The sequence below is a fragment of the Pavona decussata genome, unplaced genomic scaffold (genome assembly GCF_977016875.1).
Source record: "Pavona decussata unplaced genomic scaffold, jaPavDecu1.1 SCAFFOLD_69, whole genome shotgun sequence".
Classification (NCBI taxonomy): domain Eukaryota; kingdom Metazoa; phylum Cnidaria; class Anthozoa; order Scleractinia; family Agariciidae; genus Pavona; species Pavona decussata.
Genome location: NW_028145488.1, coordinates 2,350,651 through 2,372,500, shown reverse-complemented (window position 1 = coordinate 2,372,500; position 21,850 = coordinate 2,350,651). Strand labels below are relative to the sequence as shown.

The window sequence follows — 21,850 nt, the reverse complement described above, 5'->3', positions numbered from 1 at the left end:
ACGTTTGAACTGTTTAATGAGTGGGGCGAGGCTTGGGCCAGAGCTCTTGAAAAAGGATTGTCTGCGGATACACCATTGAAGTCAGTTGTTCTCAAGATTTATGGTTCATTAAGTGACACTGCAATACTAGCTTTGAAAAGAGTTTTAGTCAACCCATCTTTGACCTCTATTGTCATCACTATTTTTGGAGACATGCAAGATTCATTAGCTACTGCCCTTTGTGTAGGACTTTCAGAACAAGCTGTTTTGAAATCTTTTACTTTGGTTGTTTTTGGAAAGGTGAGTGAATCAGGGATCGTCTTCCTAGAAAGAGGTTTCTTGCAAAATTACTCTTTGAATGCTTTGGAAGTGAAAATCTTTGGTGAACTCCCTGACAGCTGGGCAAATGTTGTTAAAGGTATAATTTCAGCAAACAAAGCAAAACAGTCGTGCACTTTCCACCCGAATACCAGTGGAAAAATTACAGCTGCTAAGGTCGCTTGTCTTTCTCCTGTTTTGGCTAAGAGCAGTTTCAATTTAGAACAGACATTAAACATCTGGGGTGAGTTGAGCTGTGAAGTTATAGAAGCTGTCGGGAGACTCTTAGTGAAGTCCACACCGTTTCCACTCACTCTAAACATTCATGGAATCGTGTTTGATGATGTTGCAAGCAGTCTCACGAGCTACCTGAAAATAGAAAAGTGCGTACACCCTGTTACTTTCAACATTTGGGGAGAATTTACCACTAACGGGAAGGCTGCTATTGAGCGGTTTTCAGGTGCCAACCACAATGCGAACTTAAAGGTGATTGTCCATGACTTGATATCAGACTCTTCTCGCTGTGGCCTTGATTTCCGTATTGATAATCCCTCGTTATTACCTTCAATATTCAGTAAAGTGAAGGATACTGGAACAAGTGAACTTAGTCTCACAATCAGTGGCGTTAGTGATGGTTGGGCACAGGGTCTGAATGACGGTTTAACAAACAGCACGTCATTAACAACACTTGTTCTTGCAATCGGAAACTGCCCTGGCGAGAACGTAGGGTGGATACAACGTCTGCTGGAAGTAGTGTTGGAAAACACCTCCTTAGCTACACTCGCTCTCACTCTTACATTATATTCCCTCACTGACAAGGGAATAGACCTCAACAGCAGTTTGGCGAAAAACGCGTCTTTAACGGCACTGTCCCTTATTATCAACAACTACATTAGCGACAGTTGTTTCCTTTGGCTAGGTCTGCGTGATGGTTTGGCGTCAAACAAGTCATTACATACACTTACTCTTACAATCAACAACTACAGTGGCACGGGTGGACACTGGATGCAGGGTCTGGGTCCTGGTTTGGCGTTAAGCAAGTCATTACATACACTCACTCTTACAATCAACAACTACAGTGGCACGGGTGTACACTGGATACTGGGTCTGCGTGATGGTTTGTTGTCAAACTGGTCATTACAGACACTTACTCTTACAATCAACGACTGCAGTGGCAGTTGTGGATACTGGATACACGATCTGGGTCCTGGTTTGGCGTCAAACAAGTCATTACATACACTCACTCTTACAATCAACGACTACAGTGGCAGGTGTGGATACTGGATACAGGGTCTGGATCATGGTTTGACGTCAAACAAGTCATTACATACACTCACTCTTATAATCAATGACTTCAGTGGCACGGTTGGATACTGGATACAGAGTCTGGGTGATGGTTTGGCGTCAAACAAGTCATTACATACACTCACTCTTACAATCAACGACTACAGTGGCACACGTGGACAATGGATACAGGGTCTGTGTGATGGTTTAACGTCAAACAAGTCATTACATACACTCACTCTTACAATCAACGACTACAGTGGCACGGATGTAGACTGGATACGGCGTCTGGGTGATGGTTTGGCGTTAAACAAGTCATTACATACACTCTCTCTTACAATCAACAACTACAGTGACGGGGCTATAGACTGGATACATGGTCTGGGTGGTGGTTTGGCGTCAAACAAGTCATTATATACACTCGCTCTTACAATCAACATCTACACTGATGCGGCTGGAAACTCGATGACGGATCTAGTTAATGTTTTGGTTAGAAATGAGTCATTAACTACTTTCCCTCTTGCAATCAACTGTAACACGGCTGGAGACTGGATGAAGCATCTGGGTGATGTTTCGCCAGAAATAAGTCATTAACAACTCTCAGTCTTACAATCAATGGCTGCAGTGAAGTGAGTGAAGATCAGTTACGAGAACTGTGCATTAATCTGGCAAGAAGTGACACATTAACTACTCTGAGTTTGACAATGAACGACCACAGTTCTACAAGTAGACGCCTTGGATGTGATCTTAGCAAGTGTTTTGCAGACTGTAAGTCGTTAATTACATTAAGTTTAACGGTAAGCTTGTATGGAGAAGAAAATGTATGCTAAAACCTACCACTCCGTGAGCAAAGTGAAAGTAAATTCACCCAATTAAATTCATTAACGAAGGCGTGTATCCATAACTCGATTGACGCATGCGCTGCATCCATACAATCATGATAACACGTGCAAGTTACATTCAGCTAAGAAAATTTGTTCTCGGTCGCTAATGAAGAAGAAAACTTTCTTGAGGAACCGGAAAGATGGAAAGCGAGTCCAGAGGACGTAAATTTAGTCGACACAGAAGTTAAATCTTTGGATTGGAGTGAAATCAAGTCGCTCTTTATAAGAAAACGAAACAACAATAGCGACGGGAATAATTCAAAGCCCACTGTGAGGCTATGCTAGTAAGGAGCTCAGCAAGAACTAAACAAACTGCAGATCTATCGGATTCTCTAAGGTAAACAAGTTTGTAACTTTGATATAAAAATAATAGAAGCTAGGTAACGGCTAGGTAACTTTTCGTATTATTGGACAATGAAAACCTTTTTCTTTTATACCATTTCCAAAAGCCGGCTTTTTTTTTCTTTCATTAGTATGTTAATTATAGACACAAAAGTTCCTTGGACGGTAGCGATTCAATGCGTTGAACTTTGCTTTTGAACTTAACTCTAAAATCAGTTGAAGTGATTTTCAAAACGGCGCAAAAATACGGTTTCTTGCATGAAAGAAAAAATATTATTTAGAAAAGGAAGTTCAGAACGCTGGTAACTAATAAACTTAGGGAAGCTGCGACGGTTTTCGATTTTCTTCGCTCACTCTTGTTTGTTTTTATACCGTTTTCTGTTAGTTTTGTTATAAACGGATTGGTGTGAGTAACCACACTACGTTTTTTCCGTTCCACCACTTGCCTCCGTGCCAAACCGCGTCTGTTTCATTCTTTTAGCTGTGCGTCTATCGAGTTATGGATACACTCTGAAAGTTTTAAGTGCACTCGAGAAATCAGAGTTGCTCTTGGCGAACTTTAAAGGCACTTCTGCACTCGCGATTTTTGTCGCACCTCACTAGAATTTTTCTTGCGGAAGGCTACGACTTCAAATCGTATTTAAACCAAAGTTTTTTTTGGTGTGTTTTCAAAGCTGTACTTTTCAAGAAATCCTACAAAATTGTGTCATGTTTGAAACATGTTCGAACCTCCTGCGATATCCCAGTGACAAATGAGCGCTGAAATGGCCGCTAGTTTATGCGTGCGATTTAAAACTGAAACTTGCGTGCAACAAAAATTGCATGTGTAAACAGGCCTTTAAAGTTATCTCCTACTTTCCAAACTTCCCGCACGCCTGCTGAACGCGAACCAATTCTAAATTCCTAATGTGAGTTTTTGACAATGTTTGACGAAACACTTGTTAAAGTGAAGTTGAGTGGTGAAGAGTATCAACCTTGCTTAGCAGTGTCATTAACCTTTTAAGCCCTAATATCAAGCCACAAATTCTCCTCATTGGCGTCTTCATATTTGTTGTGGTATTAGTTGGGAGAAATTGCTTAAAATCAGTTTATCTTTCAGTGATCATTTGCTATATTCTCGTGATCTGTGTGTTTGATGTTTTACCGATACCATAAACTGCCGCTTATAAGCCCCCCCTCCCTCCCTCCGCTTATAAGCCCCCCTCACTCCCTCCCTCCGCTTATAAGCCACCCCTCCCCCCGCTTAGAAGCCCCTACTTCCCCCTCTCCGCTAATGAGCACCCCCTTCCTCCGCTTATAAGCCCTTCCGGTCATAGGCCCATCTACCTGTAAACCAAAAACTACATCCGATTATAAGCCGTCCCCCCCTCCCCCCCCCCCCCTCGGATACAAGCCGCCGTCTAGTTTCGTTCGTGTTGTTCGTTTTAATTTTGTTCTAATTATTGACATTTTAAAGCTTAATTAAAAACCAGTAGTGAAACACGTATTTCGATCAACACTGCTATAGCTCGTTTGGAAACGGTGTTTTAAATCCGGTTATAAGCCCCCTCGGATATAAGCCTCTCCGTTTATAAACCCATCTTAAACCCCTTACGAAGTTGTATTAGCCCAGGGCTTATAAGCGGCAGTTTATGGTATTTCAAGGAGGACAAAGCTACTGATCTCCATAGGGGCTTAAAGGGTTAACTGTCTCCTGTCTTCAAATTTGCCTCTGTGTTAATTGTGTTAGTCAAAGGTAATGGCGCTCCTTTTGTTGAGTAGTTTAATTTTGGACTTGTTAAACTGGAACTAGCTTGTAATTGAGCTTATGCAGGGAATTATCGTTAAACAAAGCTACGATACGATACGATGATGTAGATTGATTGAAGGGAATCCCTGCATAAGCCTTCGTTTCAAGGCAGCTCCATTTCTTAGCTCAAAATACGTTATTTTGTATTTACCACTGGTGGCATCGCTTGCTTGATTTATGACCCAGGAGTGGAATGAAATCTTGACAGATTAAGAGTTCTCAATGATCCTTTCAACCAGACACCAAGCCAAATTCTTCATTTTTGGGGTAGTAAGTGACGTAAGAGGTTCGAGCATTTGGGGAAAATTCTGTGTACCGTGACGAAAACAGTTAGTTTAGAAAATTTGGAGGCTGGGTATAAAATGCAGTCCGAGATAAAATCTGATTAAACATTTGCTATTAGATGTGAGGCAAGTGCAAAGGAGATCAACGTGTTGGACACAATCGTGTGGATATTCAGAAAATTAAACTCGGCATGAATCTGAGTTTCACTCCTAAGAGCATCTAAAACTCAAAATTTACGAAAATCCTCAAATTCAATTTGTTAAACAGAAGACAAGGAAGACCACCACGGGAAAGTGGTGTTTAGTAGCTTTGATTGATTGGTCACATGTGAGGAATTTCATCCACAGACTCAAAAGATAGAACCACCTCGAGCAGCTACAGCACCACAGGAAAGTACTGCTCAGTAGGTTTCACTTGAATGGTCACACTTGAGGATCTCATCCACAGACTCAAAAGTTAGAACCACCTTGTACAGAATAATAAACGGCACCACTGGAAAATACTGCTCAGTTGCTTTTATTTGTATGGTCACACTTGAGGATCTCATCCACAGACTCAAAAAATAAAACCATCTTGTGCAGCATAATAAACAGCACCACAGGAAAGTACTGCTCGGTAGCTTTCATTTGAATGGTCACACTTGAGGATCTCATCCACAGACTCGAACGTTAAAACCACCTTGTACAGCATAATAAACAGCACCACAGGAAAGTACTGCTCAGTAGCTTTCATTTGAATGGTCACACTTGAGGATTTTATCCACAAACTCAAAAAGTAGAACCACATTGTACAGCATTGCTGTGGGAGTAGAAGAGTTTACGGTTTTCTTGAAAAGTGTCATTGTATATTTAGAATCTATCAAAGTTCCCCGCAGAGAAGCTTCTCTTCCTGTCGATCCCAACATGTGGCATGTAATGCAAATGCATGGTTATGGTGTTATGGTCCACATGACATTGAAGGAATTTTAATTCTTACTACTCTGAAGCATAACCTTTTTTTGCGGAAGAATTTTACTGTTCTCTTGGCAGCACAGCAACTTGAGCGTTCTCTACTCGTTTAAGCCTGGATTCTACCGACGGTAATGAAGTCATAGTACAAGTCTGGAGCAAAGACGTCACAGTATCGATATAAAAAAAGTGCCAAGTATCGGGAAATATCTCATGAATATCGTATCGCATGTGAAGCTGGTATCGGCTCACTGTTACCTGCAGACTACCGAAGTATTAATTGAGAATGAAAGTCCGTTGTCATGGTAATAATGTGAATTGCTGTTGGGGTGACTGTGAGGTTTCTTTCGTCTCATGATTCCCAAATGGATCGTATTTTTGAAGAAATTACCTTTTAAGTGTAAGTAATGTAAATAGCTGTTGAAGACCGTGAAAGTCAAAGCAGCTGAATTGTATTTGAACATTTTAGAATCAGAAGACACAAATCGAGAAGGTTTTGTCTTCTTTCTATGATCCTTATACTGACAAATCTCCTGTAATTCAAGTACAGGGAAAATTGTTTCTTGCCAAATGTTATTGCTTTCATTAAGTAAAGTGTAACCAACGTGAACATTATTTTATGCTTTGTCGTGCTGTACAAACCAAAGGACATGGTATAAGTTTTGTAGTTAGGTAGATAGCAATTGTACAGCCGTACATATTTCTAACAGGGTGCATTTGGTACGTCAATTGTACATAGACGTTAAGGCAGATTTAACATTTTAAAATCAGAAGACACAAATCGAGAAGGTTTTGTCTTTTTTCTTTTATCCTTGTTATGTTAAATCTCCTGTAATTAAGGTACGATATGAAATTTTTTCGTGCCAAATCTTATTGGTTTAATTAAGTGTAACAAATGAGTACATTATATCAGAGACATGGTGTAAGTTTTGTAGTTAGGTAGACAGCAATTGTACAGCCGCACATATTTCTAATAGGGTACATTTGGTACCTCAATTGCACATAGACGTTAATGAACTTGAAAGTTAAAGCTGATTTAACATTTTAGAACCAGAAGTCACAAATCGAGAAGGTTTTGTCTTTTTTCTATAATCCTTGTTCTGTTAAATCTTCTGTAATTAAGGTACGGCATGAAATTTTTTCGTGCCGAATGTTATTGTTTTCATCAACTAAAGTTTAACTAATGAGGACATTATTTCATGCTATGTCGTGCTGTACAAACCAAAGACATGGTATAAGTTTTGTAGTTAGGTAGATAACAAATATTACAGCCTTACTTATTTCAAACGTGGGGTACATCTGGTACCTCAATTGTACATAGACATTAATGAACTTGAAAGTTAAAGCTGATTTAACATTTTATAATCAGAAGACAGAAATTCAGAAAATTTTGTTTCTCTCTATAATCGTTATGCTGTTAAATTTCTCTTGTAACGCAATTGCAGGGTTGAATGTTTTGTGCCAAGTGACTTTTACCAAGTGAATTACAAGAGACGAATATAAACTTGAATCCGAGAAACGAAATCGGAATAAAATGTAATATTAGAATTTTAATTAAACCATTTGAAGTTTAAATGCTTGAGTATGATATCTGTATTTGATTTACTTAGATCAACGTGAAATGTTCCTAAAATACCAATTGGTCCATCAGAACATAAGCGAAGGGAGCAAAGAAACTCGTCAATTGAAGGAATTTGTTTATATCTGCTGTTTGATTTACAGAGATCAACATAGAATTTCTCCTTTTCCAACTCATTAACAATTCATGTAGACAAAACAAATGAAATTACTACAGTGAAGGAGATTTGGAAATGAGATCGTAATTATCCTAAAATTTAGTGAACGGTTGCTTTGAATTTCTTCATAAACTATTAATGGATTGAGAAGTTACATCAAACACAAGAAAGAGTGTTTGATGCGATTTCTAAACACCTCGAATAGTTGGCTGAAAAAGCGAGGCGCATTTCTCGTTTGAAAATCGTATGAAACACTCTTCCTTGTGTTTGATATATTACTTACAATACCAACACATTTCATAGCAGGGAGAAAATATAAATTGGAAGTACCTGTGCCCTGAAATGGTGCTGGGACATGAGCCCTTGTATTAACAGACCTTTTTATTGCTGCAATGGCAAAAAGCGGAGCACTGAGACGGCAAAGAACGTGGATCACTGGGCCGGGCACGGGCCTTAACTCTAATGTTGATACTCGTAGGCCGTTTGATCTTGGTGCCCCTGCCTTAGCACCAGTAATGTTAATACTTGTCCGCCATTTCAGGGTACGGGCGCTAGTCTGCGCACAATTTGCTGACTGCATTAACTTTTCTTGCGCCTCGGTCTGTAAATTAACAAAATTGCGAAATAGTGAACAGAAGAAAAAGGTTTTCTCTTACTACCTTCAAAAAACATTTTTGCTACAAATGGAGATTCGCTTCGCTCTCTCGCAGAATTCAACTTTCGCTCACGGAAACTTCCTATAGTACAAAATTGGTAACCCGAATCCTCAATAACTCGAACTGTATGGAATTTTCCTGCTTTGCGCTTTTTAACGATTTCAACCACAGATTATTCGAATTTTTTCATGTCGCTTTTAAGTGGTGTGGTTATTTCCACGGTTCAAGTTATTGAGATTCAACTGTGCAAAAAATTCATCATTGAAGCTTTCTGGTCAAACTCAAGTTATGTCGGTTTTGTTTGTGTCTCATTCTTTTTTGAAAACTGAAGAAAAACGATTTTTTGACATTTTCGCATTTATTCTGCTAAAACGCCTGGAGCTGACTTAATTCAGTTTTTGTACCATGAAGAAACTCGGAGCATTACTGCTTTCCTGTACAGTCAACTCTCGTTGTAGCGGACACCCTCGGGACGTCGTTTAGTGTCCTAAATAGCGACAGTCCATAATAGCAGGGTGTGGGGATCAACAGAGGTGCCGGCCTAGGGCTTGAGATTCCAGTTAGTTATCAGTTACGTGGCGACCTAAATTATCTTATAAGGCTTGACAAGCTTATCAACAGCAGCGAATCTTCTAAGCAGTCATTGGGAATGGAGGATGAGGGCTTGGTCTCTCCTAAAGAGTCTGGAAGGAAAAGGCATAAGCTGAAGTGGAAACGCAGAGTCTGTTGTACAGCCACTAAAGAGATTGGTGCGAAAATAAACATTCCAGAAATCTTTCGAAGTGTGTTTTGACAAATGACGAACATCAGACTGCAATTTATGTTACATGCGAAGTTCACCGTGTCCGCTTTATCGAGAGTTAAAACAATAAAATTTGTTATGTTTGTACCACAAAAGTGTCCGTAATTCCGTAATAGCGGGAGTCAGTTTCAGTCAAACCCCTATAGCTTTCGCCGGGGATCTGAATTTTGTCCGTAATAGCGGGGTGTCTGCAAGGCGAGAGCTGACTGTATTTGGTTATGGTGCACTGAATATTCATCGTCCGTAGTCAACAGATATTCTGCGATATGCGTAATTTTGTGACGGGAATGCGAAGATGAACAGGAAACACTTACCTATCAGTAAATCGAAGAGGAGTCTTTTAATCCGCCGTATATTATTTGCATTCAGTAAGATCTGTCCAGATCTGGTTTTAGTGTCTTCTAGATACTACAGAGGAAAGCTGCTCCGTTTTTTTTTTTTTTTTTTCTTTTGATATTCCTAACAGTTGCTCTTAACTACCAAACGGATTCAGAGCCCATGCATCTGAACCAAGGAAAGTTCAGGACGAATGGACGAGCAGGGTACATCTTGAAGCCCAAAATTCTCAGAGATGGTAAGTTCAGCGTGTTACGTTATGGAGCAATGGCATAAAAATAGAATTTCCGGGATACGGGATGTGGCGGGTTAAAATGGATAGGGATTCGATAAATAGAACTTTTTAGGGATGGAAACCCGATAGAACTGAGTGGAATATGCTATATTAATTTTGAGCGAACGCTGCCGGAATGCAGTGAAATAATGAGGCAGACTTGTCTGTGAGCGTTTCACGCTCGTTTGGGTCTGAATTCTACCTTCGCTTGGTGACGTCACTCGCCTGCTCTTGTCCCAGCCTTCACTCGGTCAACAAGGCGCTCGTTCGAGAATTCGCGCAGACTACAAGACAAGAAACAGCGCCTAGAAACCAGGCTGGCAATGTCGCCTTCTAGTAAATCCAAAACCGAAATGCATTAGGAAAGAAACGCTACTTCACTAGTGTTAAATAGCGGGGCGAGGATGACGGATACATATGATTGATAAAAGGCGGTATTGGAGAGCACTTTTCTAAACCTTTTGAAATTCTTAGTTTTACTCTAATAGTGCTACTGTGTGCCATGCGAAACTCAATTTACTGTTCTTGTTTGTAGCTGACGCAAAGTTTAACCCTAACACAAAGACAGAAATTTCTGGAGTGGAGAAAGTGACGGTATCCATAAAGGTAACAACTTTTTTATTTTCTTCTGCCATTCGCGACATTCACGCGCGGCCAACTCGCAGGTCACGACATTGAGGCTAAAATCGGTGAGTTGTCACACTGAGAGTCCGCGTTCCTCTTGACCAGCAACCTTGAAATAACTTCGATAACTTAGGTGACAGATACTCAACCCAGCCTTCCCTCCCCAAATCTCCAACCTGGAGGAACAAGAGGCTATTTTTTTGTGATCTCTCTTTTGTCCCCGCCCTCCCTTTCCCCAATATAAATCGTGCACTCTTAAACCCACCAAGAGAAATAATCTCTAGCCTTCATAAATAAGGTGACGAGGTCCAATACCTGCCTGTTTCATTTTGTTGATCTAATTAATTAGCTAAAGGCAGGAGCAAAATATCTGCTCTTGCTGAAGTGAGAGGTTTGTCGGCGCTGAAGGTGAACTTAAACTGTTTCCTTTGTGGTTTTTTCAGGTATTTTCTGCTCAGCAGCTTCCAAAACCTGCAGACACCAAAGGCGAGGCTCGGACAAAGGGCGAGGTACGTAAGAACAACAAAATGCAAATGTTGTGTTCTTTATGACCACGTGGAAGCGTGGTTGTGGAGTGATCAGCGCGTTAGCTTTCACACTTAGTAGGGAGACCGAAAACCTCGCTTGGTCAAGGCTGGTCTCTGTATGGTGCTTTGTTGTGCCCTTAGACAAGATAGCTGTTTTCAGTTGAGTGTGACGAAAGTAATTTCGCGTTTGTTTTGGTCTTGCCTTACCGCGCCCTGTTTACCATAATTTCAGCCCTTTTTCAGCCAATGAGAAATAAACCTTAACCAACTGTAACTTGCTCGCACGCGTTTTTCCCACGTTTGGCGCCAGTGGCATATATATTTGCTGCGAATTCTGATTGGTTCTTCACGTCGTTTTCGTCTGTTTCGATTGGTCAGAGTAATTACTTTGGTTTTAGTGTAACAACGCTCAAATGCAAATCCCAATAAATGGCATGAGTACCAACATACGCTTACTTCAAATAAGTTGAGTTGCTTGTCCAACCAATTTACAGTACAACCTTAGTTATTCTCGTGAGTTTCGCAATGCAGAAAAGACAAGAAAACAGTCAGATGGTCGACTGGAAAATGTGAAATTTTCTACTCCATATTTTCAGTCTAAAATCGCGAAAATAGCGCCTCTCAAAATACGGTTCCGCCAACTTTGTAAAAATTCAAAATTAGGCTAAGGTATCTCGGAGGAATTATTGACTTGTTTGTATGTTTTCTTGTCAGGTTATTGATCCTTATGTTAAAGTTGATTTTCATGGTATCCCGGCAGACACCGCTTCTTTTAAAACAAAAGTTGTGAAAGACAATGGTAAGAAACCTGGCGAACCGAGGTTGGTCCAACACTTGTTTGCATATCTCAAAATAGCCTTGGAGAATAGGGCATTTTTAAGGGTGTACGAAAGACAATAAGCCATTTCCAAGTTTCTTTGAACGTCATTACGAAAGCGAGGCTAAGTGCAAAGTTTTTCATGTGAAAATTAGTTTTCATGGCTGAGTCTTATCGTTTGTCTCACGATTGAGTCACATAGATGCCGACGATCAAACAACACAGCAGCCGATCGGTACCAAGGCGAATAGCCGAGGGAACAATTTCTAGTCTGAACGACAAGGATTGAAATCCTCCAACAACAGCCTAAGAGAGGATCGAAACGCACCAGCAATCAACACAAACTAAGGTGCTACTTATACTGTCACGCAATCAGTCGACACCATCGCCTGATGAAGACCAGCAGTATAGCGGTCCACATCTATGTGACTCACTCGTGAGACAAACGATAAAACTCAGCTCTCATTTCAAACCACGATGACGAACACCTTTCATAAAATTAGCTTTGTTTGCGAATGAATTTTCATAATAAAAACTATGCAGGAAGCCTCGCTTTCATAACGAGGTTCAAAGCAAACGGCTCGGAAATGACCCATCAAATTAAGCACAAAGTGTTATTACCAACCTATTAAATGTTGATATTTCGCTACTTTACCGACTCTAATTTCGTTTTCTTTTGCAGGTTTTAACCCAGTGTGGGAAGAGAATTTTGAAAAAGTTCTCCTCATGCCAGAGCTTGTCATGATTAGATTTGCAGTTTTTGATGAAGATGTCGGTCTCGTGGATGATTTCATAGGACAGTCCTCAATTCCTTTCACCAGTTTAAGGCCAGGTAGTATTTTTTGCTTTATGCCTCTGAAAATGGAGATATTTTCTGTCATTTTTTAATGTTCCTTTCCCAAGTAACCGATTACACCGAGTGCTTGCGATCGCCATCTACAATTGAACACGCCTTTGACTAGCATTTAAGAATTACATTCAGTAAGAATAATTGCACGTTCGTACAATTAATTGCATTCTCGTTCTCTTTTCAGGCTATAGGCACATCCATTTGTTAGGTAACAAAGGTGAACCACTGGGATACGCCACCCTCTTTGTTCACATTCAGATCAACGGTGGCTCCAAGACAGACAGATCTTCGTATGCGGTAAGATTAGGGGAATACTAATTAATTTGTCGAATATCAGGCAGTCGCCTGCAGCGAAATTCAAGAACAGGATAGTGGGAAGGGGATATTATGGACTATACCGGAGGGGGGTGTCCACCCGAAAGGGCCACCCTTTTTAGGCCGGAGATTTCACGAATTGGTGAAATGAAGAAAAGGGTAGGGAAGCCTGTTGTTTGTGTATTTAAGGGTATCCCAAGATATCTTGAATAGAACCACCGAAAAGAGGTCAGAGTGTCAAATGTAATTATGAGAAATGGGAACCATTTTCTATGTAATTATAAGATATATGAAAGGGTTACCTTTCTTGTCAAAAATGGTGTATGAAGAGGTAAGGGTTTGGACCTCGGGGCGGAGCCTCCCAGCATAAAACTTCGTTGACTACCTCCCCCCCCCCCCCCCCGGCCCCCTAGTGACGATCTTATCACTTGGGTTTAATTTATTTGTGGCATTGCAGTTGTAATACATGTTATTCAACCCCCCCTCCCCCCTGTTTATTATGCTATACAAGATGCTACTGTTCATTTCGCCGTTCAAGATGAATCTAACTTCTTAATCCGTGGAATTTATACCACGTTAGGATCCTTGATGTGTGACCATTCGAATAAAAGCTGCTTTAATAGTAGAAAACTTTTTAGAGTATCTGCTTATTAAATTTACAAGGTGGATATAACTGTTGAGTCCATGTACACCAAAACTTGTAATGTAGCTTATAAATGAAGCGTTTTCGTTTTCATCCTTCAGGAGGCGGCCTCCCCGAAGATCTCAATCACTTAGCAAGATGGTGATGATGCAATCATTATCCGTTTTCTACCTAGTGTAGTGAACTGGAGGCTCGAAGATGCTTTATTTTCACGTATGAAACCGTTACGGGAAGGGGTTCAAAAATCACCATTACCAACAATAAGCTGTTGCGCCATGAAACAACACATGAAATGTGTCGCTTAATGGTGCAGTCTTTGCAATTTGCACGCTCCCACTGCCTCTCCAGTGATATGCGGGCCTTCGATAGTAGGGCTAATTTGAATGCAGACAAAAGAATAGTAAAATGTTAGCCATTTTTGCGTAAGGTTTATTAATCATCAGTAATTGCAGCAATTTTGTGGAATAGAGTGAAATTCAAAGTGGCGGGCGGCGAAGACACGTGACAATCGTAGAGCATTTTGTGGCGCATACGTGACATACTTGATTTTTGTCTGGCTTCGCTAGAGTTTTTTTGGATCAGATATGGAACTTTATCAAACGCATGGCGAAAACAAAAATCAAGTGCGTCATTTTTCAGCGAGTGCCAGGGTCTTGCTGCTCCCAATTTGAAATTTGCGAGGATCCCGGCGACGAGCATGGCTCATATCAGGATAATAAAGGAATTCATATGGCCTGCGAAAGTATTTTCATATTAATATAATCATAATAGTGCTTATAGTACAATACTAAGTGAGAGTTCTGTTTACACAGAGCTACAGCTTCACTAAACGGAACTAAGTATATTTAAGGGTAAATTTTGTCAGCGGTCAGTAAATGGTCGCTTGGCGACCAAACCGCTGGTATTGTAGCCGTGATTATTAAATTATTATCATTATTTCTTAATTATTATTTCTGTTTTAAATGAAGATGGGTTCCCTATCTTTTTCAAAATCGGTGACGAGACAAGTACGATATTGGGATTTGATCGCGATATCAATACGATAACGATACTCTGAAGTCATTGCCCATAGCTGTTGTCATGACATTATTGTTGAAGATGCAGAGTTGTAATCTCGGACTCTGATGTTACCGTTCTCAAAGTTTGAGAAGATCTGGATACGAGATTAGTAGAATTAATGTTTCAATAACGCTATGAACGACAAATGAAGTCCACCCGAAAATACGCCGGACTAAGCAATTCTAAGTTAAAAGATGGATCAAAAAAGAATGAGAGGAAGGAAGGAGGGAAGGAGGGAAGGAGGGAAAGAAAAGAGAGAGAAAGAAAGAAAGACAATTAGAGGACAGAAAAAATTACTTGCTTGAAACGGTCCGTTCTTTGTTTTGATAGTCCCTATTCCGAGTTTTGGATATTTCATGAGTTAAAGAGAAAGTGTCACTGTTTTTTTTTTTTTTTTTTATCTCTTTTGTTAAAAATGGTGAAGTAAGACCTTCACATAGCTACAAAATAATTCTAGAACAATGAGACAAAAGAAATCAATTCAATTCTTGAAAGGAACAACTCGTGACCTGTTCTAGCGCATTTTGGAAACAAAAATGCAAAAACTTGAAAAACGTTAGCCTGACATTTTTCAAGTCTCAATCCATTCCGACCTACTGTCTCTGGCCAGAGGCACTAATCGACAGTTTTATTGCACTGGGTGGTTATTGCTTACAAAACTAGACAATTATTGTTTTGTTTCTGTTGACAAACAAACATTTTTGGATTTTGAAATGACATCAAATTCGCGTGATACTTCCCCTTTAAATTAAGCGGTTTGAATAATTCTATTTAGAAAAATATGAGTAATAAAATCGGTATTGGATTTGGAATTAATTGCGAAAAATCATTTATTTATTAATCGTAAATAAGGGTTCACTTATCGATTAACGTAGCGTTGGCTTCAATATTGTCGCATTATAAATCACATGATCACCCCTCAAACAAGACATTAAATTTTTCTTAGCGTTTGATGATAAATGTTGTTATTGCATTGAAATTCGGAATTTAAGAAAATGGGTTTTCCTGAATAACTTCAATGGGAATACAACGAATAAGGTCTTTTCGTTGTTTTGTCAGCCGTGCTTAACCTCGTACCCAGATCTCAGTCTGTTCGGGAATGTCAAAATGTGGGATTGTGTGATCTGGGTACGAGATTAGGCCGCGCTAGTTGTGAACACGATAAAACATAATGTTAAGAAGTGATTAAGTGCTATCCACAGGGAGCCCAGGTTATACCAGCGCCGACCTAAGACGTTAAAAAGAAATCCTTACTTGTTACCGCTGGGAAAACAGTTTTAGGGTTCGGTGTAACACCAATGAGAAAAGAAGGTACCTGGAAAAGGGTGTGTTTGGAATTCTACCAGGAAAAAAGCTCGAGAGCTTGAAACGCTAGCTTTGTTTTCAGAGCACACCTTTAAGGTGGAAAGGTATATAGGGAAGTTTTCCCGACCCCACCTCTGACGAGTTTTCTTGTTTGTGATCTGGGTCTTTCATTTCTGTACAGTACAACACACCAAACGTGAGGTTAACCAGGTACCGTTTTCGGTTTTGAATAACAAAGGGTCGGGGTTTCGTAAGACTTGTAATAAGCACTTGTGTATGGAAATTTTTACTGAATACGACTAGGTCAAAACGGCTTTCAAATTTTGTACACAATTGAAAGTTTAATAATAAAAATGATTCAGTAAGGAATAGGACCATGATCTCGCCTTTGTGCAAGATGTGTTTGACGAACTATCGATCATTTTTTGTCGGGATACTTCAGGTCGATGCAGTCAATTCCCGTCTCGCTATTACTGACACACCGATAATACGGACAGCAACTAAATGCCCGGCAAAAATAAATTACAGACGTTTGACTGAAATATATTCCCGCTATCAAGGACACTAACTCGCTGTCCCGAGAGTTGCCGCAATAAAAGGAGTTGACTGTAGTCGTGGATGTCAGTGATCAGGCTCGAGGGGACTGGAGCGAGACAGGGAGCCGATGCCGACGGGGACTGGGAATAGGCGCCCTTTTCAATATTCCTCCCACTGGTTCTGCCATCGATTCAGTGTCGCTCTAGAGAGGGAGGGGGTGAAATGAATGCGTGACCAGCCCAAAGAACGTCTGCGTAGAGGCTACAGCTTTCTCTCCTTTATATGATTCGTGTTCGCCGAATAATAACTTCGCCTTTTTTGAACCTCAGTATGAAAGCAAGGCGTCTAGCAAAGCGTTTTCATTTAAAAATTAGTTTTGTTTGGATTTAAATGAAAACTAACTTTCATGGTAAAAACAATGCAGGAAGCCTCGCCATCAAAATGAGATTCAAAGCAACTCGGAAATGGCCCGTGACTTTATTTTTTGGATACATCACCGTTGGCGAGCTTGTTTAGGCCACTGAGGTAGGCGTTTACACACGCAAAATTTATAGAAATCTTGTATGTAATGTTTAAAACACGAACAGCAGTGTATTATCGGGATTTAAAACCACGAGGCGCAGCCGAGCGGTTTTAGATCCGATAAAACACGTTCTGCGAGTTTTTTGAACGGCTTCAAAAACATTTCTGGAAAAGTGTGTGTCAAGAGAGTTCATAACAATGGTGCTTTTGTGAACGTTGGAAATTAGCATACAAGAAAAACATTAAACACCGCATACTATTAAGGAGGGGGTTTATCGGGTTTTAAAACCACTGCACGTGATGTTTTTATCGACCATATGATATATCAATGGACTTATGAATTTTGAATGATTTTCTGAAGATAAAATAGGGTGTACTGTAACGAACTGTGATGCGTGATAAAAAAGAAATTAATTTGGTCAAAATAAAAGATAACTTTGTCTTACTGTCCCTGGTCCTTCTTTGTTTTTATTCGATTTAGAAAATATGGCAAAATCAAAAGCACTGTACCTATTAATTATTATTATTATTATTATTATTATTATTATTATTATTATTATTATGCGCAGTAAAACTATCTGTATGCACAGTATAAGAAAGTAACACAGGGCGCGTAGCGTAACTTGTGAGCCAAGCGAAATTATTATCATTATCATTATCATTATCATTATCATTATCATTATCATTATCATTATCATTATCATTATCATTATCATTGTCATTGTCATTATCATTGTCATTATCATTATCATTATCATTATCATTATCATTATCATTATCATTATCATTATCATTATCATTATCATTATCATTATCATTATTATTATTATTATTATTATTATTATTATTATTATTATTATTCAGTCTACAATCTTTAAAAGATTGTAGACTGGCAATCGAAAGCTTAGTGTTTTTAAACTTTTAACCAGAGAACGTTTTTAAAAAAAAAATTTATTATGCCTGGTTACTCATCGATTTTTAAAGTTTGATTGTTGTTTGTATCTTTTTTCAGTTTTAATTTAATATTTTTCATTTACTCTCGTTTAAACGCTCTTCTTCTTCTTCTTCTTCTTCTTCTTCTTCTTCTTCTTCTTCTTCTTCTTCTTCTTCTTCTTCTTCCTCCTCCTCTTCATCGTCTTCGTTTGCTTGCCTGTTAGCGATTATATGTCTGTTATGTATTGTCTTAATGGATCCTATTGGCCTCACACATTCAACTGGGTCCATCTTCTGTCCAATGCGCAAGCCTAAACTTTTTTTTTTTTTTTGCAAAGAACCAAACAATCTCGACCTCAGAGCTGCTCGGCTTTGAGTCATGCGCAAAAGGGTAGAGCTCTGGTATCGACAATGAGAACCAAAGTAAAGCGAACACAGTTTCGTCAGTACTGCTGTGTAGGTTTTGAATTGAACGCTTGAAAATTTTATCCAAACCAGCGCACTCGAAAGTTCCCGCACTGCTGCGATTTTTTGGTAGAATCGAAATTCGGATTTGTTACCTAAGCTGCAGATCATATGGATTGTTCACGAAAAATCCGAAAAAGGATTCAATTCAATTCAATTCAATTTATTTTTTGCCATTAACAAAAAAAATACAACATAAATACATTATAGACGACACACAATATTCTTACTATTACAATATTCATACTTGACTATTTACAATATTAACTGTGTTAAAGGCTAGGAAGCCTATATAGAAGCCGGGGGCTTATTAACTATAGGCTTCCTAGAACTATTGGATAAACCATTGAAGTTAAGGGTACTGATTGAAATTTCCAATTAAATTTTTTTTTTTAAAAGAAGAAAAGGAAGAAAAAAAAAAAAAGGAAAGGAAGAAAAGAAAGAAAAGGTAAAGAAAAGGTGTGTAGCTCAACAAAGAGTCAATTTAACTTAGATAGAAGGAATTTTTTAAGTCTTTTACCAAACAAACTGATAGTTTCACTGTTTTGAATTTCACGACTTAGCGAGTTGAAAAACGAAGGACCTTGAAACCGAATTGAGAATTTTCGAAGATTAGTTCGACAATAAGGTATATAGAAAAGGTTGGAATTTCTTGTTTTATAAGAATGTATTTGACTTGCAACAGTAAACATATCACGAAAATAATTTGGAAGTAAGCTTCTTTTAAAAAGATACATACATTTACCTATTTGGTATAAATAAATGTCAGAGAATTTTAAAATCTCCTGTTCTTTAAAAAGAACACCGGTATGAGCATCAAAAGAGACTTTTGATATTATTCTAATTATCTTCTTTTGCAGAACAATAATCCGATTTAAATTAGACTGATACGTCGATCCCCACACAGAAACACAATAAATTAAGTAAGGGTAAACTAGACTATAGTACAAGGAACGTAAGGAGGTTTTGGGGAGGCAAAAACTAGACTTATAAATAATACCTATTGATTTTGATATTTTTCTAGAAACACTAAGAATGTGAGGCTTCCATGACAAATGCTCATCAAGGATAACACCTAAAAATACTGTTTCTTTCACACGTTTAATTGCATTGTTGTCAATTTGAATAGATATATCAAGTGTTTGCCTCCTTTGGGGTGGTCTAAAAACCATAAAATTTGATTTTTTAAAGTTAATGGACAGTTTGTTTGCTCGACACCAATGAGTTAATTTAAGCAATTCAGAATTCAAGATTCCAGGAAGCAAGTTAAAATCTTTGTGGGAGAAAAATATGTTTGTATCATCTGCAAAAAGAATGAAGTCCACGACCTTCGACACGTTACACAGATCATTTATATAGAGTAGGAAAAGTAGGGGACCTAGTATAGAACCCTGAGGCACCCCGCACTTAATTTCGCAAGACTCCGACCTAACGCCATTAAATTCCACATATTGTTGTCTATTGCTTAGATAGCTTTCGAACCATCTAAGTGGAGTGCCACGAACACCATAATGCTCTAATTTTGAAATCAAAATGTTATGATCAACGGTGTCAAAGGCCTTGGACAAGTCTATAAAAATACCAACTGTGCATTCCTTATTGTCAATGGCGGAAGAGATTTTGTCATATAAACAAGCAAGAGCATAAGCGGTGGAGTGATGCTTGCGAAAACCATACTGATTGTCAGAGAGAATGTTATGATTATTAAGAAACTTTACAAGACGATTGTACATTACTCTCTCTAGGATTTTAGAGAATGCTGGTAAAACAGACACCGGTCGGTAGTTCGTAAATATATCCTGCTCACCAGATTTAAATAAAGGAATAACTCGAGCAATTTTTAATTGTTTTGGTACAATTCCAGAAGTGATGGATAAGTTAATTATGCATGTAAGAGGTGAAATAATTAAATCGATAGATTCTTTAATTAGGTTCATAGAAATGTTGTCATAACCTACAGCAGTACCTGAACGACAAGTGCTACATATTTCAATAATTTCTTGCTCATTTACAGCATCTAGAAATATTGAATTAACTAGTTTTGGAGGTAAAAAAGAATTGTGCGACTTTTCTGATACAGGAATTTTGCTAGCTAAATTGGGGCCAATATTAGTAAAATATTTACAAAAGAAATTAGCTATATCTTTTGGATTGGAAATTTCTCGAGAATCTGCCCTAAATATAGATGGCAAGCTACGCTTTCCTTTATTTCTATTAAGGATTTCATTTAGAACTTTCCAGGTAGCCTTGACATTTGATTTTAATTTTTCAATTTGTTTTTCATAATATAAACGTTTAGCAACTCGAAGAGAATGAGTAAGTTTGTTTTTGTACGACTTATATGCATTTTCATTGGAAGAGTTAGGGTTATTAAGAAAAGACTGATATAACATATTTTTCTTCCTTATGGATTTAGCCAGTCCTTTAGTAAACCAAGGCTTACGAAGATTGAACCGTTTCGCTTTCATTTTTTTGAGTGGAAAACATTTATCATAAACTGTAGTATACTTTCCAACAAAGAGTTCATAAGCGCAGGAAGGATCATTTAAACCAGGCATTTCAGTCCAGTTTATCTTACCTAACTCGTCTTTAAATACACTTAGATTATGCGCATTTTTTTCACGAAAAAATACGCATTTATTCTTATCACTGGTAGTATTATTATACATGATAAGTGAAAATATCGGTAAATGGTCAGATATGTCATTGAGAAAAAGACCGCTTATTGAGGGACGAAGTGGATCGTTCGTGAAAATATTATCTATTAACGAAGCTTTGTTCGCCGTAATTCTAGTGGGACGTGTTGTTATCTGTTACGACAATGCAGTTAATGTGGAGACGACTGAATCGTTTTTGGAACTTTGCAAAACGAAAATGTTTCCAACATCGGTCCTGAAATGAATTGCAAATGTCAACTGACACATCATCTTGTTCATAGGTTGTTAGTTTATCAGTAAAAGTACTGATATATTTGAACTGCGGATGAAAGAATGAACAAGAACCTGTTTTCAGCTTATACTCGGGCCATATTTGACTGCGTGGTGCGTAAGCCTACAATCTTTTGGCAGTGATAACCTCCAGCCTCGTTAATTCCCCCAAATTGATAGATACAGAGATATAGTGAGGCAATAAGTAACCACCAGATAGAATTGCATTTCTTGCAGTCAGAATGAAATACAGGGTAAAACGACATTTTTCATGCACAAAACAAACTATAAAAATAGACACATAAACACATTAAGTTTCTTCGCGTCTGTTCATGTGACCCCGGGTCATGATGATGCTAATAGCAATTTCTGGTATGATCGTTGTGAAGGCCACATTCTGCGCTTTCTACCAAATCTTGTAGTGATCACTAGCATTGTATTAAAACGCAAACTTTTGCAAGCGTTTTCCATCATCCGTCGTCAGAAATGATTTAAAGTAGTCATTAAGAATTTCCGAGATACTTCTCTCTATGAATGCTTAAGTCTTATTTTTAGTCATTTGTGTTTTCCACGCGCCAGGAATGGATTTTCATTGGCCAGCTTTTGTTGAAGACAAGCAGAACAGTACATCCCTACTAGGAGAGAGCAGAGTTTAATGAATAAATTAATGTGCAGATTTGTGACTACGAAGAAG

At 38.6% G+C, this 21,850-nt stretch overlaps 3 protein-coding genes, 1 long non-coding RNA gene and 1 pseudogene across 5 annotated transcripts in view; 4 read left to right on the top strand and 1 right to left on the bottom strand.

Moving 5' to 3' along the window:
- The window catches only part of LOC146477761 (uncharacterized), a 7,603-nt gene extending 5,428 nt beyond the window's left edge, over positions 1-2,175 (top strand). The window contains exon 4 of the mRNA XM_085113168.1: positions 1-2,175. This exon is cut by the window's left edge and continues 1,880 nt beyond it. Coding sequence (XP_084969294.1) covers positions 1-2,175 — 2,175 coding nt within the window.
- The window catches only part of LOC146477760 (uncharacterized), a 150,056-nt pseudogene extending 145,270 nt beyond the window's left edge, over positions 1-4,786 (top strand). The window contains exon 9 of the transcript XR_014865308.1: positions 2,803-4,786. The product of XR_014865308.1 is annotated as an uncharacterized LOC146477760 (transcript). The remainder of the gene's footprint in view (positions 1-2,802) is intronic.
- Positions 1-21,850, top strand: part of LOC146477755 (uncharacterized) — a 112,563-nt gene that overhangs the window by 12,919 nt on the left and 77,794 nt on the right. The gene's annotated exons all lie outside the window — the stretch shown is intronic.
- LOC146477758 (1-phosphatidylinositol 4,5-bisphosphate phosphodiesterase delta-4-like) lies at positions 2,271-13,644 on the top strand. The gene is made up of 8 exons (XM_085113182.1): positions 2,271-2,349; positions 9,489-9,596; positions 10,168-10,238; positions 10,700-10,765; positions 11,498-11,582; positions 12,283-12,432; positions 12,635-12,747; positions 13,510-13,644. The coding sequence occupies exons 1-8, from the start codon at positions 2,286-2,288 to the stop codon at positions 13,540-13,542; spliced, it is 690 nt and encodes a 229-aa protein (XP_084969308.1). The 5' UTR covers positions 2,271-2,285; the 3' UTR covers positions 13,543-13,644.
- Positions 3,171-5,810, bottom strand: LOC146477759 (uncharacterized). Its single transcript, XR_014865320.1, has 2 exons — positions 5,560-5,810; positions 3,171-5,347 (listed from the first exon to the last, which is right to left on the bottom strand). It is a non-coding gene; the product is annotated as an uncharacterized LOC146477759 (long non-coding RNA).

Excerpts from the sequence above, each read along its gene's own strand:
- LOC146477758 (XM_085113182.1), top strand. The coding sequence starts at position 2,286 with ATGAACGACCACAGTTCTACAAGTAGACGCCTTGGATGTGATCTTAGC. Across the intron at positions 2,350-9,488 it reads TAGCAAGTGTTTTGCAGACT|TTGCTCTTAACTACCAAACG; the intron begins GTAAGTCGTTAA and ends TATTCCTAACAG. Across the intron at positions 11,583-12,282 it reads AAAAGTTGTGAAAGACAATG|GTTTTAACCCAGTGTGGGAA; the intron begins GTAAGAAACCTG and ends TTTCTTTTGCAG.